Source organism: Labrus bergylta, chromosome 15, assembly GCF_963930695.1.
Source record: "Labrus bergylta chromosome 15, fLabBer1.1, whole genome shotgun sequence".
Lineage (NCBI taxonomy): Eukaryota > Metazoa > Chordata > Actinopteri > Labriformes > Labridae > Labrus > Labrus bergylta.
Genome location: NC_089209.1, coordinates 1,364,080 through 1,382,058, shown reverse-complemented (window position 1 = coordinate 1,382,058; position 17,979 = coordinate 1,364,080). Strand labels below are relative to the sequence as shown.

Sequence of the window (17,979 nt, the reverse complement as noted above, 5' to 3'; positions counted from 1 at the left end):
CAGTGGATAGAGTCAGAAACCAGGGAGAGAGAGGACAGTGGATAGAGTCTGAAACCAGAGAGAGAGGACAGTGGATAGAGTCAGAAACCAGGGAGAGAGAGGACAGTGGATAGAGTCTGAAACCAGAGAGAGAGAGCGGGGAATGACATGTGGAAAGGGGCCACGGGTGGAAGTGAACCCGGGCCTACCGCTCGAGACGAGAGTCTCAATACATGTGCCACCAGCGCGCCCTGAATGTGCGACTTTTTGATCCAGTAGATGTCGCCCTTGAGCACCAGCATGAAACCAAAACAAACTGCTGTTTGGCCACGCCTCCTCCATACTGAAGCCTCTGCTCTCCTCCAGAGACACGCCTCTAACTCCCCTCCATTCACGTTCACATGAAGGAGTTATCAAGTAGAACACACCATAATTAAGCACAAGCAGTGAACAACACTGTTCTTGGCTCGAGCTGCAAACACCTGTGTCCTGCATTGTTGTGTTAGCATGTTAATGTTAGCGCTCTTTAGTTAGCTTGTAGCTTCACATTGTTGTGTTAGCATTCATTTTTGTTGTAAGCAGGCTAATGTTAGCGCTCTTTAGTTAGCTCGTAGCTTCACATTGTTGTGTTAGCATGCTAATGTTAGCGCTCTTTAGTTAGCTCGTAGCTTCACATTTCATGTAAACTGACACAGAATGAGCGTGATCTAAAAACTCTTACTAACATCCAAATAATCAGTGAGTATGTTCTTCTTCTTCTCTCTTGTTCTTGACTAAAACAGCTTTTATACACAAGGGGAGGAGCCGGCCGTCCCGTCCATGTAAACACAGCTCTGACAACAACACAGCCAGCGGGACTCGAGCTTCTCCCTCATTGTAGACAGTCAGGACTCAGAGACACATTTACACAGGACAGACTTTATGATTTATTGATGTGGAACATGTCGACCATTCTTCCTTTAACATTAAGATGAGTTACTGATTCATCACAGTTTATCAGTTTATCGATTGGATTTCCAAATCCAGTTTGACTGTTAAAAGTCAGCCGGTACTCAGCCCGAAATCAGCCATCAGTACTGGCAATAGTGGAATCCCTCTCTTCTTCCTTCCTCTTTCACTTATCCTTTAATAACTGCTTTAACACTGTGCTGCTCCTGCTGGGTTTAAGTCAAGGACTCAGCCATCCCTGTAGATTTGAGACCTGAGTGAGGCAGAGCGGGCGCAGAAACCATCAGAGTGACCAGGAGGTCGCTCACAGGTTGGTTGAATCATTTGGAAGAGTCTGAGTGAATCACTGAACCTCCGTCATTACTGAAGGATGTTTGATATTTAATTTCCTCATAGTTAATGATGTGACGGGAGCCTCGATGTGTGGCCACCCATCAATCCAGAACTCTTTCTTTATGTGCATATTACCCTCCCCCGACAGGAGCATTCACTCTGAGAACCACCTGACTGAAATTGCAGCTCCACATTGATTGCATATCTGAGAAGCAAAGGGCTCAGTGACAGCCAGTAGTTAGGCTGCCAGAAAACACGTCCAGTCATTTTGCTTCAAACAAAAAAACATTTATTTCAATTCATGTCAGGAAAACTGCTGCAAGTCGAGGACGTGATTAGCGTTTGTGTGCTCGTGAGGAAATATTTATCACGTATGTTTATGAGATTCAAGCATCATTTCTTGACAGCACAATGTGCAACATGCCCGGCACTCAAAAACACATCAAACATTTTTCAAGAAGAAAACGGACAAATCAAAACATATAAAAAAAGTACATGGCATTGTTTGGAAAAAGTACAGAACATCTACTTGTTTACACGTCATCACCTGTCTGTTCATGCCAAAAGCAGCAACACAAAGCACCGACACTCAGCATTAAAAAGTGATCTGTTGTTCTGTGTATTCACCAGAATCCTCTCTGTACAACATCGGATTCACCAGTGACCGATTCTTAAAGGAAATGAAGAGTGAGAGACATAATCCACATAATCCTTTCCAACATGCAAATACATTTTTGTTGGGAATTAAATGGTCGTGTAGTGGTCAGCGAGGAGGTTCCTGGTTTGAATTCCCGTCTTACAGGAGCCTCTCAGTGTGGAGTCTGCATGTTCTCCTCATGCATGTGAGTTCTCTCCTGGTTCTCCATCTTCCTTTCACAGTCCAAAGACATGCTCGTTAGGTTAACTGCTGACTCTAAAATTGTCTGTAGGTGTGAATGTGAGTGTGGCTGGTTGTCTGTCTCTAAATGTCAGCGCTGTGATTGACTGGCAAACAGTCCAGGGTGTAACCCCACCTCTAGCTCTGTTAAAGCTTGGGTCGGCTCCGAGCTCATTATCTTTATGTTTATAAGACTGAGCTCCGTCAGCATGAGAGCGCAGATAGCGTCTCTCCACATTCAGATAAATATATCAAGAGCAAAGAGCAGGACAACTTTTTTTTGGCATGTTGGCGCCTGAAAAGCATTCTCTCTTGTTCCTTTGTTTCTGACTTCATCCATTGTCCCATCCATAAATGGTCTGAGCCGTCATGTTTAAAACTATCCAAGGTTTTTAGGTTTGGCTCTTGATGTAGTAAAGTTAATTGATAGGAAGATTCCCTACATTTGCTTGCATTAGGAAAACGGTGGTTCCACAGCTGCGGTTTGCTCCAGTGAACTGCTTACAAGAACTAAGGTTGATAAAAAAGAATGCCTCACAAGAGCACCATCCTGCACAAGCGCCTTGAAATAATATATGAAAAGACACAAAACTCCCTCTGTTAACGTGCTTAAATATCCAGGTTTGAAGCAAAATCAGCTCCATAGGTCCAAAAAACCTCAAATCACCAAATCAATTCAACACTTCAAAGTAAGTTTGTGGAATACATTATCCGTTTTGCAAATGCTTCCATGAGCAACAGACCCCCCAAAGCTACAGCAGCACCTTCTGCAAGAATCGATCTATTAGTTTTTTTTTGGTGGATACACAGAGGAACAGAAACCATAAATCAGACATTTACCAAGAGGATTTTGTTTCTCCACACAGCATGATATTTTGGTTTGCAAGGCTTTCGGGTAGTTTTTTTTAACTGTTTCAAATGCATTCCATTTATCTTTAAAAATAGCAGTCGTAGCAGGGATTCAGAAAGAGACCATCCTAAAACTGAGGGGGGGGGGGGGTTCAATCGTGAAATGGTCCCAAGCATTATCCACGATGTCCTTGAATACCGTGACAAAGCACTCTTGTCTCTGCAGATGTTGCTCTGCGTCAAGAAGCAGCAGACAAAAAGGCGCCCCCTCTCTCTGAATCTATGCAGAGTCATCAGGTCGATGGCTTTTCAGAAACACTCGACGATGAGCACACCAACAACTTTACACAGAGAAACAAGCTTCCACGGCAGACATGCTAGTGTGGTATCCATGCTGTGACTGAGGCAGTCCACTTTATCAGCCTGAGATTTCGAGAAGAGTTGCCTGAGAGAAATGTGAAGTTCTTTCAGCATGGGGTTTAGCCGATCCCTCATTGTGTTTCCAAGAGGCACTTTCTAGTTTTTTTTTCCAAGTTGAGGATGTAGATGATCAAGTCCGCATTGACAAACACAACTGGTACAATCATCCAACCGGTAAAAGGCCTTTTGAGTCCTTTCTACCCTTAAACCCACTTTCTGGCATACCTCAAAGTACCTCCTCCACTGGCTTCAAAGATCCTGGAGTCCTGTGTTTGCAGGACTGCTGGGATGATATTATGCTCAAAACCAGGGACTCGCACCGTCCCAGGTCACAGAGCCACTTCCTGCCTGCTGGAGTTTCCGTTGGCTGCTGTAGTGGCGATGGCGGCAGTGGGCATGTTCTTCTTGATGGAGGTGAGGCGGATGTGGGAGGTGCTGTGCAGGTAGCTGGCTTGGCGTTCTGGCCGGGGACCCTGACCACATCGCAGTTGACTGAGGAGGAAGAAGAAAAGAGAGTAAACTGAACTGAATATACAAAGCCTCTGCAACAAGCAGTACACAAGTCCTACAGAGTTTGGATTCCAAAGGTTTAAGGTGTTGGGTCATAACTAGTCCTGCATGTCAGTTGGTTAAAAATGTAAATCAAAGAAAGCTGCTGGCGGTTGAAATAGTAGGTTTAGGATTTTGGGGTGGCACCTGGGTGGCCAATCAGCTTTCAAGGGGGCCTAGAATCCTGGATCTGCCCCTGCTGCCCAGCCAAAGTTTCCTGAGCCCATCCAGCTCATAGCTATGCACAGGGAGGCATCTATTGTTCAGCATTGCTCAGACAACACATGTTTGCAATGTGAACAGTTTAAGCCAGATGATGCCACAACTGCTGTTGAGTTTAGGTTTAGACAACCATGACCACCTGAGAATGAAGAGGGAAACAGATAGAGCCTCTTTTAACAAATTCCCTTGGATGTTCACTGTCTTCTTAAGTGACGTTTTGGAAGTCACATTGCCACGTTATAATGGCCCACGACCCTGACCCCCAGAGAAAATTACAGTAATGTGAAAAATAAAACAGATTGTATGCATTATATAAACGCACAATCGACTTGAATATTATCTCTGAAAATTATACATGGCGATTGTTTGCACTGTTAATCAGGCACATACCTGCACAACTGCAAACCTCCGCCGCTGCACCTTTTGCACATATTGTTTTTATATTTTTACATTTGTATTTTATTCTTGAATGTATAAGTGTTCTGATTCTGATACAATAAGCTGCGTCTCCACATGCTGTAAACAATCTATCGGAGATGTTTCCATGAGTTAATTATAATGCAGCGATGGGAGGAGACAGATGTTTTTATAACAGTGGTCTGTGTGTTAATGACGCTGATCTTTTGTGTCTGCTTTTCACACAGCATTGCTGACCAAGAGTCTTAAGTGCAGTTTCTATATTTCACTGATAATCCTCTGAATTGTAAAGGAACATCAGGCTTTATGATCAATCACAGTAATATTCATGCCATCACTTCAGTCCTTAAAGGCAGGGTTGGTAATTTTTTAAAACTAGCATGATTTAGAAAGTAGCATTCCCTTAGTGCCCCGTCTGCACCCACCCCCTCCCCTCTGTGCTCCCTCTAAAGCCACGCCCCCTCACTTACATGCACGAGCGCCATTGCGCCACAAGTGGACCTCAGCTTATGCTTTGAGTGTGGGCTAGAGCACGTGAGGGTTAGAGAGCAAGCAGGGAGACAGGGAGGCGTCTGATTGGTTCATCAGATTGGTACCTCGTGGCAGACATTGGTTGAAGTTTTTACAGACTTACAAACTGATACAGATGATGGATTTTTTTTGTTCCTTTTTCAGTGAACATGAGTTATTAATTTCTGTCAGGACCTGAAGACAATTTACACCAAAATCTTAAAAAGTGGATCTGAAGGAAATGACCAACCCTGACTTTAGTGACCAAACATGAAGGTCTCTGCTGTGGGTCTGCACATCTTACAGACCGTTGTTATGTTTTCGAGGATAATTAAAGTTAATGACATTGTATGAATTTTCTTTCAAGCGTGAAAGTCACATGATTAATTAACAATTGATGCGTTAAGGTCTCTAGATGAATCACATACATCAACGTTAACAGTGAAAGTCTAAGTCACGACATGTCAAACTAATGCTTGGGTGCTTTTAGTTGAAAAGCATTTTTGCATGTGTAGATGAAGAGAGTCTGTAATGCAAATAATTGACTAAAGAGAACTGTTTATTGCAGTTGAGTGGGAAGTTGAAATCACAGAAGCTATAAAGGATCTTCGTTGTAAAAGTAATCACTCACAGAAAGCCTGGGTTTATTGTCTTGTGATTATTCAGGCTCCGGGGACACAGCCAAAAAGCTTAGGGGCTTCTAGTGAAGCCAAGCAATATTTAGATAAACGATGGACAATATCTCGGCCAAGCCTTCATTTTTCACCAGATGGTTGTTTTTGGTAATCAACGAGGCCACAGTAGACTCCAGGAAGGAGACACGTTGTATACGACCTGAATATTTTAACTCTCCTTAGTGTGAACATTAGGAAATCATCCTGAAGTATTGATGGAAGCAGCAGATCCATGTTTAGAGAATTTTATTGGCGACAAGAAACGTCAGTCATCCGTACAGTCTGGTGTGATTGGCCATCAGAACAGGGGGAGGCGGCTTTCAACTCCATTTTCCTTTCAACTCAGGCTCTCATTATTGGCTGTTATGAGGTGTCATTAAAAGGAGTTTTTTTTTGTTGGTCTGACGGATGTGTAGATTGTGGTTGCTGTGGTGGTCTGACGGATGTGTAGATTGTAGCTGCTGTGGTGGTCTGATAGATGTATAGATTGTAGCTGTGGTGGTCTAACAGATGTGTAGATTGTAGCTGTGGTGGTCTGACAGATGTGTAGATTGTAGCTGCTGTGGTGGTCTGATAGATGTATAGATTGTAGCTGCTGTGGTGGTCTAACAGATGTGTAGATTGTAGCTGCTGTGGTGGTCTGACAGGTGTATAGATTGTAGCTGTGGTGGTCTAACAGATGTGTAGATTGTAGCTGCTGTGGTGGTCTGACAGATGTGTAGATTGTAGCTGCTGTGGTGGTCTGATAGATGTGTAGATTGTGGTTGCTGTGGTGGTCTGACAGATGTGTAGATTGTAGCTGCTGTGGTGGTCTGACGGATGTGTAGATTGTAGCTGCTGTGGTGGTCTGACAGATGTGTAGATTGTGGTTGCTGTGGTGGTCTGACAGATGTGTAGATTGTAGCTGCTGTGGTGGTCTGACGGATGTGTAGATTGTAGCTGCTGTGGTGGTCTGACTTGTACACACATGGCTGTCAGAGTATGTGCCTTCTTTACTGGACATGTGTGATATGGTTATAAGATCACATTAATGCAGGCTTAATGAGGAAGAACAAGGTCGGCTCGAGTACTCCAACACTACCTGACCTGGAAGGACATATTCTGCTTTCAGAGAAACATGTCTTTTATTGAGGTTTCACTGAAAAACACTTCAAGAAGAACAACATGGGAAATAAAAGTCGGTTAGTAACTCAATGAGTGCAACATTTAAAGGTTCACCGGTGTGAAACAGTTCAGTTGTGACTTCTTTTGATTAATGAGAAATAAATCCAAAGACAGGAGAATGATTCCTCACCGTCTCTACTACGGCCGTCTTATAATTGTTGCCTGAAGGCGAAACTTATTTTTCCAATTTTCTTTAATGCTCCTGAGGTGTGAGGAATTGACGACCAAATCTCACTCAGATTGGAAGCACGATGTTATCCTGAGGAGATGGTGCTCAGTGTGACTGTCAGACCTTTGGAAGGATTGTGTGGAATGAGGTGTGACAGGTTTTCATCATTCTGAAGTGGAGAATGAGAAGCTGCAGGATGTTTGGTGGAAATAGGAACCATGAGAAGAAGATTTAAGATTACTAAGGCCATTATTACTTAATTTTGTAGTCCACACTGTCCCAGAATTAATTCGCACTCTATACATTTAAGCCTCCCTGAAGGTTTTGATCTGAGTAAGGCAACATCCTATGTTCTCTTCACAGACAACCTGCAACACAGAGCTGCAACCTGTCAGAGAAGAAGTCTCCGTGTCAATCTGCATTCAGCTGATTTGATCTTATCCATTTGCACCCTCCCCCCCCCTCCTCTCTAGAGTGGATGCTCACACAGGTCACCATGTGGTGGACTCTGAAGCTTCAGTGTTTAGCCAGCTCTGCATCGGTCTGTAAACCTTTCTGTGTTCTAACCTCTCTCCATTTTTCAAAAGCATCTCCAATATTGATCCTAGTTTGAGCACGTTTCTCAAACTACCCTTTGCTAGAATTTTTTCTCATTTGTGCCGGTTGGACTTCCCTGTGTATTTAGTCTTTGTGTTCCCCCCTTTCTCCCTCTGACAGTTTGTCCTTGTACCAAGTACCCCCTGTTCCAGTATTTTGTCAGGGTTCATTCCCATTAATTTCCCTTCTTTTCTCTTTTTGTCTTCCTGACTCTGACTGATTTCTCCAATATTTGTATTCCTGCTTTTTTCTCACATTTCAACTTTTTTAAAGTTTTGTGTTCTTCCTTCTTCCATTTTTAATCTAATAGCTATTTCACCAAAAAACTTTGGATCTATGTATTTCCTGTATGATTTTGGGCGTCATAACTTAAGTACGGCAGAATCCACAAGGTCTTTTTTTGGGGGGATAAGAGCTCCGACCTGTTGAAGTGCCGTCGGAAGCTCTCGCTCAGCAGGTAGAGGGCGAAGGGGTTGACGCAGGACGAGGAGAAGCTGAGGACTCTAGCCAGCAGGGTGATGACGAGGTGAGCCAGCGACAGGTCCATCTGGTGGTAGTGGAAGGAGCGGTACATGTAGAGCACGTGGTTGGGGAACCAGCAGAGGGCAAACAGGCCGACGAACACCAACACGATCTTGGCCAGGCGCTTCCTTGTCTCCATCTGGAGGAGATGAAAAGACACAATGAGAAATAATCAGCTGGGGTGTAAGTAGATGAGATAAGAGGAACAATTCTACTTAAACTACAGATTTTTAATTTGATATTCAGAGTAAAACAATTGGAGCTGATAAAGACACAATTAGAGATAATCAGCTGGGGTGCATACAAAAGCTTAAAAATGGTTTGATTCATTATATGCATTTTAATTAAGTGGTTCATCATTGTTATATGTATCTGTGCAAATCAATATAAACCTTGAGTGATCACCCTAAAGATAAATATATATTTTCTGGGGGTCGTAGGGGAATCTTCCTGGTGAAGGAGCAGGTCCAGGTTTTTCGCCCTTACTGTATATTGATTGATGGATATTGATGACTATGGAAGTAATGATGTGTTGATCTTTTATTGTTTGTGGGTTTGCTAACCCCCAAAGGAGGGATTATGTTGAAAGGTTGAATCATAACAGAAACACACAATCTGGACAGCAACAGGCACAAACCAATAAGTCTCTAACCTAAATTTAGCCAGGTCATAAGGTCATGTTCTGATACTCGTACACACATACCCAGCCACCCTTTCCTGGTAATAGACCAGTTTGTCCGCCCAAGAAACTTATAGGAAATGGTCTTTATATAGCACACATGTTGTAACTGCCCAGTGTGATGATTGCCCATAACGGGATGATTGGGATGTCATAAAAGAACTGCTCCAAGAGAAATAAACTGACCCTCGATTCACAAGCCATAGTCTCTGTCTGACTGTTCAAGAGCATTTACTCTTCTACAGAAGTAGATGAGATAAGAGGGACTCTTTGAAAGATTCTACTTAAACTAAAGATTCTTAATTTAATATTCAGAGTAAAACAATCAGAGCTGATAAAGACACACCACTTACTGGCATCAATGAGCATTTTAATCTAGTACATCGTCACCTTCAAGACGCGCCCCTGATCTGATGAGTTCATGAAGAGGTGGGACTTCACAGAGGAAGAAAAAGGTTATAAGGACGACCATTATGTCACCTTTATCCCCACTGATGGTTACTTTAGGTAAAGTGCAGAACAGAGGCTGAGGTTAAAGAACGGAGCGTCCAGGAGCTCCAACATGTTTAAGAATCTGAACACATGTCGTGCAGAGTAAAGGAACGGGAGTTTGACCTTGTCAGGCGGACGCTGAGAGGTTGTCAGGAAAAGGTCAGTGATGTCGCTCACGCCCTTTGCACAAGTCAGTCATCTGCGCAAGGTAAAGACTCAACTCAACACAAACACACAAATACGGAAATGTCAACAATATTTTTTTTGTTAAAGTGCTTCTCTGTGTACTGCACACGTCAGACACGTCAGACCGGCTGACCTCCGCATGGACGCACTCCTGATGATTGACTCTTTGTGTCTTCCTCCAACAACATTAAGTTTCCAAGACGCAGAAGAAGATATCCATACTTTAAGACCTCTCAACTTACATCCTGGTACAACTTTCTCACCGAAAAATGCAAGAAAAAAAAACTGGTATCATTAAACATGCAACAAAAATTACCGGCACTACCCAGATCCACGTTTCAGCTGCTCCCCTCAGGAAGTCGTTTTAGAGAACCACTCTTACAGACACTCTTTTATTCCGACTGCAATACACATTTTAAACAAGGCTAAATAAGCAATGTTTTTTAAAATACTGTGCATGTGTTTTTACCTATTTAGGGTACTTATAGCTATTTATGACCCAATGTGAGTGTTAGTGTGAATGTTTGTATGTTTTCATGTTGAGCCTCAACAAAAGGTCATTTTCTGTCACAATGGGATAGACAATAAAGTTTTGTGAATCTTGAATCTTGAATCTTGGACTTCTGCAGCTGCCTCTATACAGGAGTCAGAGTCAGTCGTCCCTCTCACATCTGCAGTCTGTGCAAAATGCTGCTGCAAGATCTTTAACAGCTACATGCTACATGTTAACAGGAGCCCATCCCCCTTTCACTGGATTCCTGTTGATTTGAGATTGAGTTGATTTTTACGTCACTGCATGGTTTAGTCCCCTCTTATCCATCAGAATTCCTAGTCCCCTACTGTACACCTGAGGATGATCACTCAGGTCCACTAAGCGGTCTCTCTCTCTCTCTCATGTTGTTCCTCAAGCTCAGCAGAAACTCAGGGGGACCGCGCCTTCTCAGTGGCAGCTCCCCCGTCTGTGGAATCAATTTCCTCTCCTCATCAGAGGCACTAACTCGTTACATTCATTCAAAGAATGGACAAGAACAAGACCTTAGACTGTAGACCGACCAGAAGACCAGGAGGTCAGACTGTAGACCGACCAGAAGAACAGGAGGTCAGACTGTAGACCGACCAGGAGGTCAGACTGTAGACCGACCAGAAGAACAGGAGGTCAGACTGTAGACCGACCAGGAGGTCAGACTGTAGACCGACCAGAAGAACAGGAGGTCAGACTGTAGACCGACCAGGAGGTCAGACTGTAGACCGACCAGAAGAACAGGAGGTCAGACTGTAGACCGACCAGAAGACCAGGAGGTCAGACTGTAGACCGACCAGAAGACCAGGAGGTCAGACTGTAGACCGACCAGAAGAACAGGAGGTCAGACTGTAGACCGACCAGAAGAACAGCATCTATAGTTTCTTGTCTTTAGTCTGAACGCTCTGTGACGCTCACCTGATGAGACACCAGGAATAGATTTGCACACAAGAGGAGATAATGAGAGTCTGAGGAGGCAGAAGGAGTTCATCACTGGGAGAATATGAACTCTTTCTTAATGAATCAGAATCTGTTCCCGGCTCATCATCATTAAGTTGAATAGCAGCTGGCAGGTCTCACCTTGACTGACTCTCCTCTCAAAGACAGGAAGCAGTACATTTTAAAATAACAATAATAAAAGGTTGAGCACAGGCAGTGTGCTGATTATGGAGCAGGGATCATCTGGGCTGCTGCTGATTCCTGCTCGCTCTGATTTGCTGCCAGTGATCTGCAGAGTTTTGGCATATTTCCCAACATCCTCTCAGACACCTGCAGCTGCAGACAAAACTCAGCTGGAGGGCGGGATTATGTGAAATTCTGTGTGTATGAATGTGCGCTTGCTTTTGTTTCAGCAGGAGTGTGTTCAGTACACACACACACACTTGCAGCAGCTGAGTGTGTGCAGACGTCTGTCTCGTCAGCTCATGATGATAAGTGATCAGAGTCCTCCTCCTGCAGAGTCTCAGAGGAGGGGGAAACCTGCAAAGACCCCTGGGAGTTTCTGGGCTGCCAGCTCCCATTAGAGACACGTCCGAAACCTGACGCGAGCGAGGAGCAGCGAGTCGTCCAGCTTTCAAACTTTTATTACACTTCTGCTGCTGTCAGACTTTCCCATCATGCTTTTGGGTTTAATCCCATCAAACATTATTCTGCATCTCAAAGTCAAAGGACTCTGAAGTCATCCTCTTTAAGTTTGATGAGAGAAGAAAACGGTGAAGCTCCGATCAGAGCATAAACCTTTACAGCTCACAAACATAGCAGTGAAAATAACCATTTTCTCAGACAGTGTGTGTGTGTGTGTGTGTGTGTGTGTGTGTGTGTGTGTGTGTGTGTGTGTGTGTGTGTGTGTGTGTGTGTGTGTGATTGTTCTATTTCTACTAACGAGGCAATCACAGCGAGCAATCACACGACAGCTGCAGAGGATCAAAGAGAGCAACAGAGTCTTCACCCGCTGAGACGGCAGCAACACACACACACACACACACACACAACATACACAACACAACACACACTCCAGACAAATACAAACACACACACAACTAACAACACACACACTGCAGATGATCGACGTGTTCACTCAGAGAGTTTCTATTTGACAAACACAAAAATGATGAAGCAGCGTGAACATGAGAGACGGAGAGACGCAGCGCCGTACAGACGGGAATAAATGACAAACATTAGAGCTCAAATCTAAAATGTTTCTGAGACGGAAAAATAAAAACAAACACGGAGCAACAATCTGCTGAGAAACAACACAAACATCAACACCTCGACGTGAAATAAACAGAGCAGGAAATGAAAACCTGCGTGATTCCATTCACAGGAAGACGTCACAATACTCTGTCTCAATGTGCGCACACACACACACACACACACACACACACACACACACACACACACACACACTTCAGTATAAACTGCTCGAGGGGTTTTTCTCTTTACTTTCGTTGAGGTTTCATGAATAAACATGAACTGTAGTCTTAGTTTTTAAATCAGAGACAGAAAAAACAACTGCTGCTAATGTGTGTGTGTGTGTGTGTGTGTGTGTGTGTGTGTGTGTGCGTGCGCGTGCGCGTGCGTGTGTGTGTGTGTGTGTGTGTTCTCGCGTACCTATCAAACAGGGGACTTGTAATACACCCACCAACAGGGGACTTGCCGAACTAATACAAAATGTGTGTATGCTGGAATCTATTTTTAGATCGGAGACTTTCTGAACGTCAGACAATCAGCTCACTGTGGATACTGGAGCATTGACTGGGGTGGCAGCGAGCGGTCGGTCTGCGGCGAGCATGGAGCGTGTGGAAATTGGCATAAAGCCGCTCATTATCTCGTACCAGAACGATCTGAAATCGTGTTTACAATCGGCTGAAAAATCTAAACTTCTTTGGAAATGTTGTTTTTTAAAGGCTGCCGGCGACATTAAGGTCACAATCAGACCGACAAAAAGAGCAGCTCTGCCCCGAGGACGCTTCAAGCCACACCTCGCAGTCAGTTCCACTCGGTCACGTGACTCACGTCGCTGCTGCTGAACCGTCAAACTCAAATACAAACATCCTCGCTGCGCAGTTTGATAGAAGAAGAAAAGGTTACTCTTTACGTCATTCATACTGCAGCATGTTACAGCTGACATCATGAAGTTCTGTCTCAGTAAACTGATGAAGTCTCTGCAGAGAGGAGGAGGCGCGGTGAGTTATTAAAGGAAGTGTTGATTTATGCTCCTGCGGGGAGCTGATGTCAGTCACTGTTGATGTTTTTTATCCAGAAGGACAAGATATGACATCAGAGACTCTCAGAGGACACCGAGTCGATACTTCTCTTCAGTTTTTGTTTTTAATTTCACTTTAACACAATGATGTCAACGTTATCCGTTTGTCACCACGTCCCGCTGGCTGTGTTGTTGTCAGAGCCGTGTTTACATGGACGGGACGGCCGGCTCCTCCCCTTGTGTATAAAAGCTGTTTTAGTCAAGAACTAGAGAGAAGAAGAAGAAGAACATACTCACTGATTATTTGGATGTTAGTAAGAGTTTTTAGATCACGCTCATTCTGTGTCAGTTTACATGAAATGTGAAGCTACGAGCTAACTAAAGAGCGCTAACATTAGCATGCTAACACAACAATGTGAAGCTACGAGCTGACTAAAGAGCGCTAACATTAGCATGCTAACACAACAATGTGAAGCTACGAGCTAACTAAAGAGCGCTAACATTAGCATGCTAACACAACAATGTGAAGCTACGAGCTAACTAAAGAGCGCTAACATTAGCATGCTAACACAACAATGTGAAGCTACGAGCTAACTAAAGAGCGCTAACATTAGCATGCTAACACAACAATGTGAAGCTACGAGCTGACTAAAGAGCGCTAACATTAGCATGCTAACACAACAATGTGAAGCTACGAGCTGACTAAAGAGAGCTAACATTAGCATGCTAACACAACAATGTGAAGCTACGAGCTGACTAAAGAGCGCTAACATTAGCATGCTAACACAACAATGTGAAGCTACGAGCTGACTAAAGAGCGCTAACATTAGCATGCTAACACAACAATGTGAAGCTACGAGCTGACTAAAGAGCGCTAACATTAGCCTGCTAACACAACAATGTGAAGCTACGAGCTGACTAAAGAGCGCTAACATTAGCACGCTAACACAACAATGTGAAGCTACGAGCTGACTAAAGAGCGCTAACATTAGCACGCTAACACAACAATGTGAAGCTACGAGCTGACTAAAGAGCGCTAACATTAGCACGCTAACACAACAATGTGAAGCTACGAGCTGACTAAAGAGCGCTAACATTAGCACGCTAACACAACAATGTGAAGCTACGAGCTGACTAAAGAGCGCTAACATTAGCACGCTAACACAACAATGTGAAGCTACGAGCTGACTAAAGAGCGCTAACATTAGCACGCTAACACAACAATGTGAAGCTACGAGCTAACTAAAGAGTGCTAACATTAGCAGGCTAACACAACAATGTGAAGCTACGAGCTAACTAAAGAGCGCTAACATTAGCCCGTTTACAACAACAATGCAGGACACACACTCTAAAGTAAATGTAACAGTAATATAAAGTTATTATTGCTTGAAAAAGATGACTGAACATTATTATGATGAGTATTTGGGTTAACTATATCAAAATTCATGAGTAAAAATGAAACAGAAATCTTTGTGTGAAACGTAAATATATAAAGTAAGTTTATTTCATTAAAAAAAAGTATGACTTGACCGACAGATAACATTGTTTAAATATTTTATAATAATTACTGTATGTTTCATCAATATTTTTGAGAATAAACTATGAATAGCAATCAGTTTAAAGAACTACAATTTAAATTAATATTAAGTTAATTACTTGTAAAAACAAAAAGTACGCCGGCTGAAGTGATGACATCATTCGGTCCGGTTCAAACTAACGGCTGAGACGAGACTGTGGCGGCACAGCGAAGTTCATTCTGAGCGGACTCTACCGACAGGACCTGGACAAAACATCTAAGTGAGTAACTTTCAACACAATAATATTTTTACATACACCTCAGTTACAGAAGCAACACCTGAGCATGAAATATCAACCGACCAGCATTACTATCATGTCGACGATATTCATTACACCTAATTTGACCTGTTAGCAAACTTCAGCTAGTTGACATGTGCTATTCATTGTCTTCTGTACAACTAAACTTACGTTAGCCATAGCCTTATTAGACCTACACTAATGTATATTCGGTTACACGACGGCAACAACCGTGTAAAAGTTAAACTGTTTGAAAAAAAATATTGGATTTTGGACCATGGAGCTATATGCGGCAGAGGCGGGGGAGGGGTGCGCACATACAGACACATACACACAGCTTTCTGTTTAGCTTGTTTTAGCTCTTTGTTAGCTGTTGAGCTAGTATGCTTAGCTTGTGAGTCACACACACATTCATTCATTTCTGCTCTAAGAGAGGATTAAAATATGTTCACCTAAATGTAGGTTGAACGGGTGTATTGATAAAGTTTGGCTTTTTTACTTGCGAGAGTGTATTGCACTTACAGTAACTACGAACTAGTTCACGTCTGGTTATCGACAGGTTATTTCACTGCACCACCGTGACCTCCCGTGTGTGCGCGCGGGCATGTGTGTCTCTGCAGCGCTGATAAACACAGAGCAGACTACATTTTTTAACATCTCTAAATATTTTGTAATTTTTATGATAAATGAATAAACTCATGTCTCCGAAACACATTGAAATCATATTACATTTTTTTTCTCGATTGTTCATAACCATTTAAGGTTTACTGAACGGCTCCACGTGTAGATGTGCACAAGCCTAATTACAATACGTGTTTGTACCTTTTAAGTTGACAAACAAAAAGTGTTTACTCTAATATTTAAGCCTCTTGGGTGCTTTCCAGGCTATCTATATTTTTTTATTTTACTCTTTTTTATTAAATATGCTTTAATGACATGAATGTGAGGTGAAAAACTTCTCTAAATCGTCCAGAAGACAATAAAATCGATTCATTAAGTAAAACAATATTATTAAAAAGGTCTAGAAAATGGCTGAGAACAGTCAACATATTGTCTGTGTGTTTGTCTCTCTCTCTTTGTCCTGAACATCAGGTCAGGCTCTGTCTTGAATTCCTGGTCGTGCTGATCTATAATCTCACTCCTAGTAGTGAAGCATGCATTGCTCAGGCAGAAGGGAGGGCAAATGGGCCTCCAGGAACAGTATTCATTCATTGGAATATAAAAGCATGCAATTCATGACTTGTGTGTTAGGTTGTTATAAAATGTTCATATCCTAAGTTACAGAGTTATGTCATGCATGCTAAATATTTAAAAAATGTTACATTTCAGATCTGAAAACAACTGATCAAGAAAACACAGAACTTAAGTTGCTCTTTGTAAATAATAATAATAATAATAATAATAATAAGGCATAAAGGATGGTAAATGCTATCAGTTGGACATTATTTTCCAAATGTGTTGTAGGGATATTGACTATAGACACCTCCCACCCCCACCAAGGACTGTTTTCGCTGCTGGACTGTTTTCGCTGCTGGACTCTGGAAAGAGGTTCCGCAGCCTCCGAAGCAGAACTTCCAGGTTCTGTAACAGCTTCTTCCCACAGGCCATAAGACTTTTGAACAGGAAAAAATAATCCCTCCATTCCCCCTCAAACCCCCACACAGGACTACCTCACTGGACTGTAAAACACAATATAACGTGCAATATATTTATCTGTATAGTATTTTTACTCATAGTTTTTCTTTTTATATCTATTTATATCTGCACCTTATTTTTATTTTTTATATGTAAATACATGCTGCTGTTTTTATCCTGCACTACAACGAGCCAAATGCAACAAAATTTTGTTCTTATCTGCACTGTAAAGTACAAGTTTGAATGACAATAAAGAAAGTCTAAGTCTAAGTCTAAGTCTAAGTCTATAGTCTATCAACTTTCTATGACAACAGAGGTTTTAATATTATTATTATTTTTTTTACATTTTATGCTCAATGTGACACAGAGACGGTGAGAGAGAGAGAGAGAGAGAGAGAGAGACAGAGAGAGAGAGAGAGACAGAGAGAGGGAGAGAGAGAGAGGGGCGGACAGCAAAGGACAGCAGGCCATACTCGAACCCAGGTCGGCGTTGGAAGGACAGAGCTTCACAGGACACTAGCCACTGGGGCTCCTCGGTTTTTATCCTTCTGTAAGGTGGCTCATGGGATGGCAGTGTAAACTTTGCATCATCAACGGGGGAACTTCTCAAACACTATCGACTGAAACACAAACTTTTAGGTCGTGGACATTTTCTGCCCTGCATTCATTTGGACTGTCCATGTTCTTTTAAAACTTGGGGTGGTTTACGTACACACTTGTATAGAGCTCAGAGGAAACTGGAAATCAGACAGAGGTGAAAGCTTTCAAATGTAAAATTTGTGACACATGTTTTTCAAATACCAAGGATTATTTTCTCTCTCTTATTAACTCTCATCTGAAAAGTTTAGAAATAGAGTGTGTGTTTAATGGTTGTGATTTCAAAACTAACATATATGGGACTTATGCTACACACAAAAGCACCAATCCTACTCATGTAATGACTTAAAATCTGATGTTATTGTAAAACTTCCTATTTCTACCAGTGTTGTATTTTTGAAACCGGGCTTTATTTTTCAATGTCTTTTGGTTTGAACACATATTTACAACACTTAACGGACAAGTTCCTTATCCGTGGCCCATTACTTAAATAGTCCATGTAATTCAAAGTAGTTATGTGTAAAAGAAATCTATGTATTCACACTGCCTGCAGACGGTGTCCTTGTGTGTAAATGTAGAATGCTAACTGAGGTGTTCTTGAGTGTAAATGATTGATAAGG

At 42.5% G+C, this 17,979-nt stretch overlaps 1 protein-coding gene across 1 annotated transcript in view; it reads right to left on the bottom strand.

Moving 5' to 3' along the window:
- Positions 1 to 552: 552 nt before the first annotated feature.
- Positions 553 to 17,979, bottom strand: part of nmbr (neuromedin B receptor) — a 52,271-nt gene continuing 34,844 nt past the window's right edge. Inside the window, exons 4-5 of the mRNA XM_065964094.1 lie at positions 8,131 to 8,384; positions 553 to 3,898 (exon numbers count right to left, since the gene is read on the bottom strand). Coding sequence (XP_065820166.1) covers positions 3,736 to 3,898; positions 8,131 to 8,384 — 417 coding nt within the window. The 3' untranslated portion in view covers positions 553 to 3,735. The remainder of the gene's footprint in view (positions 3,899 to 8,130; positions 8,385 to 17,979) is intronic.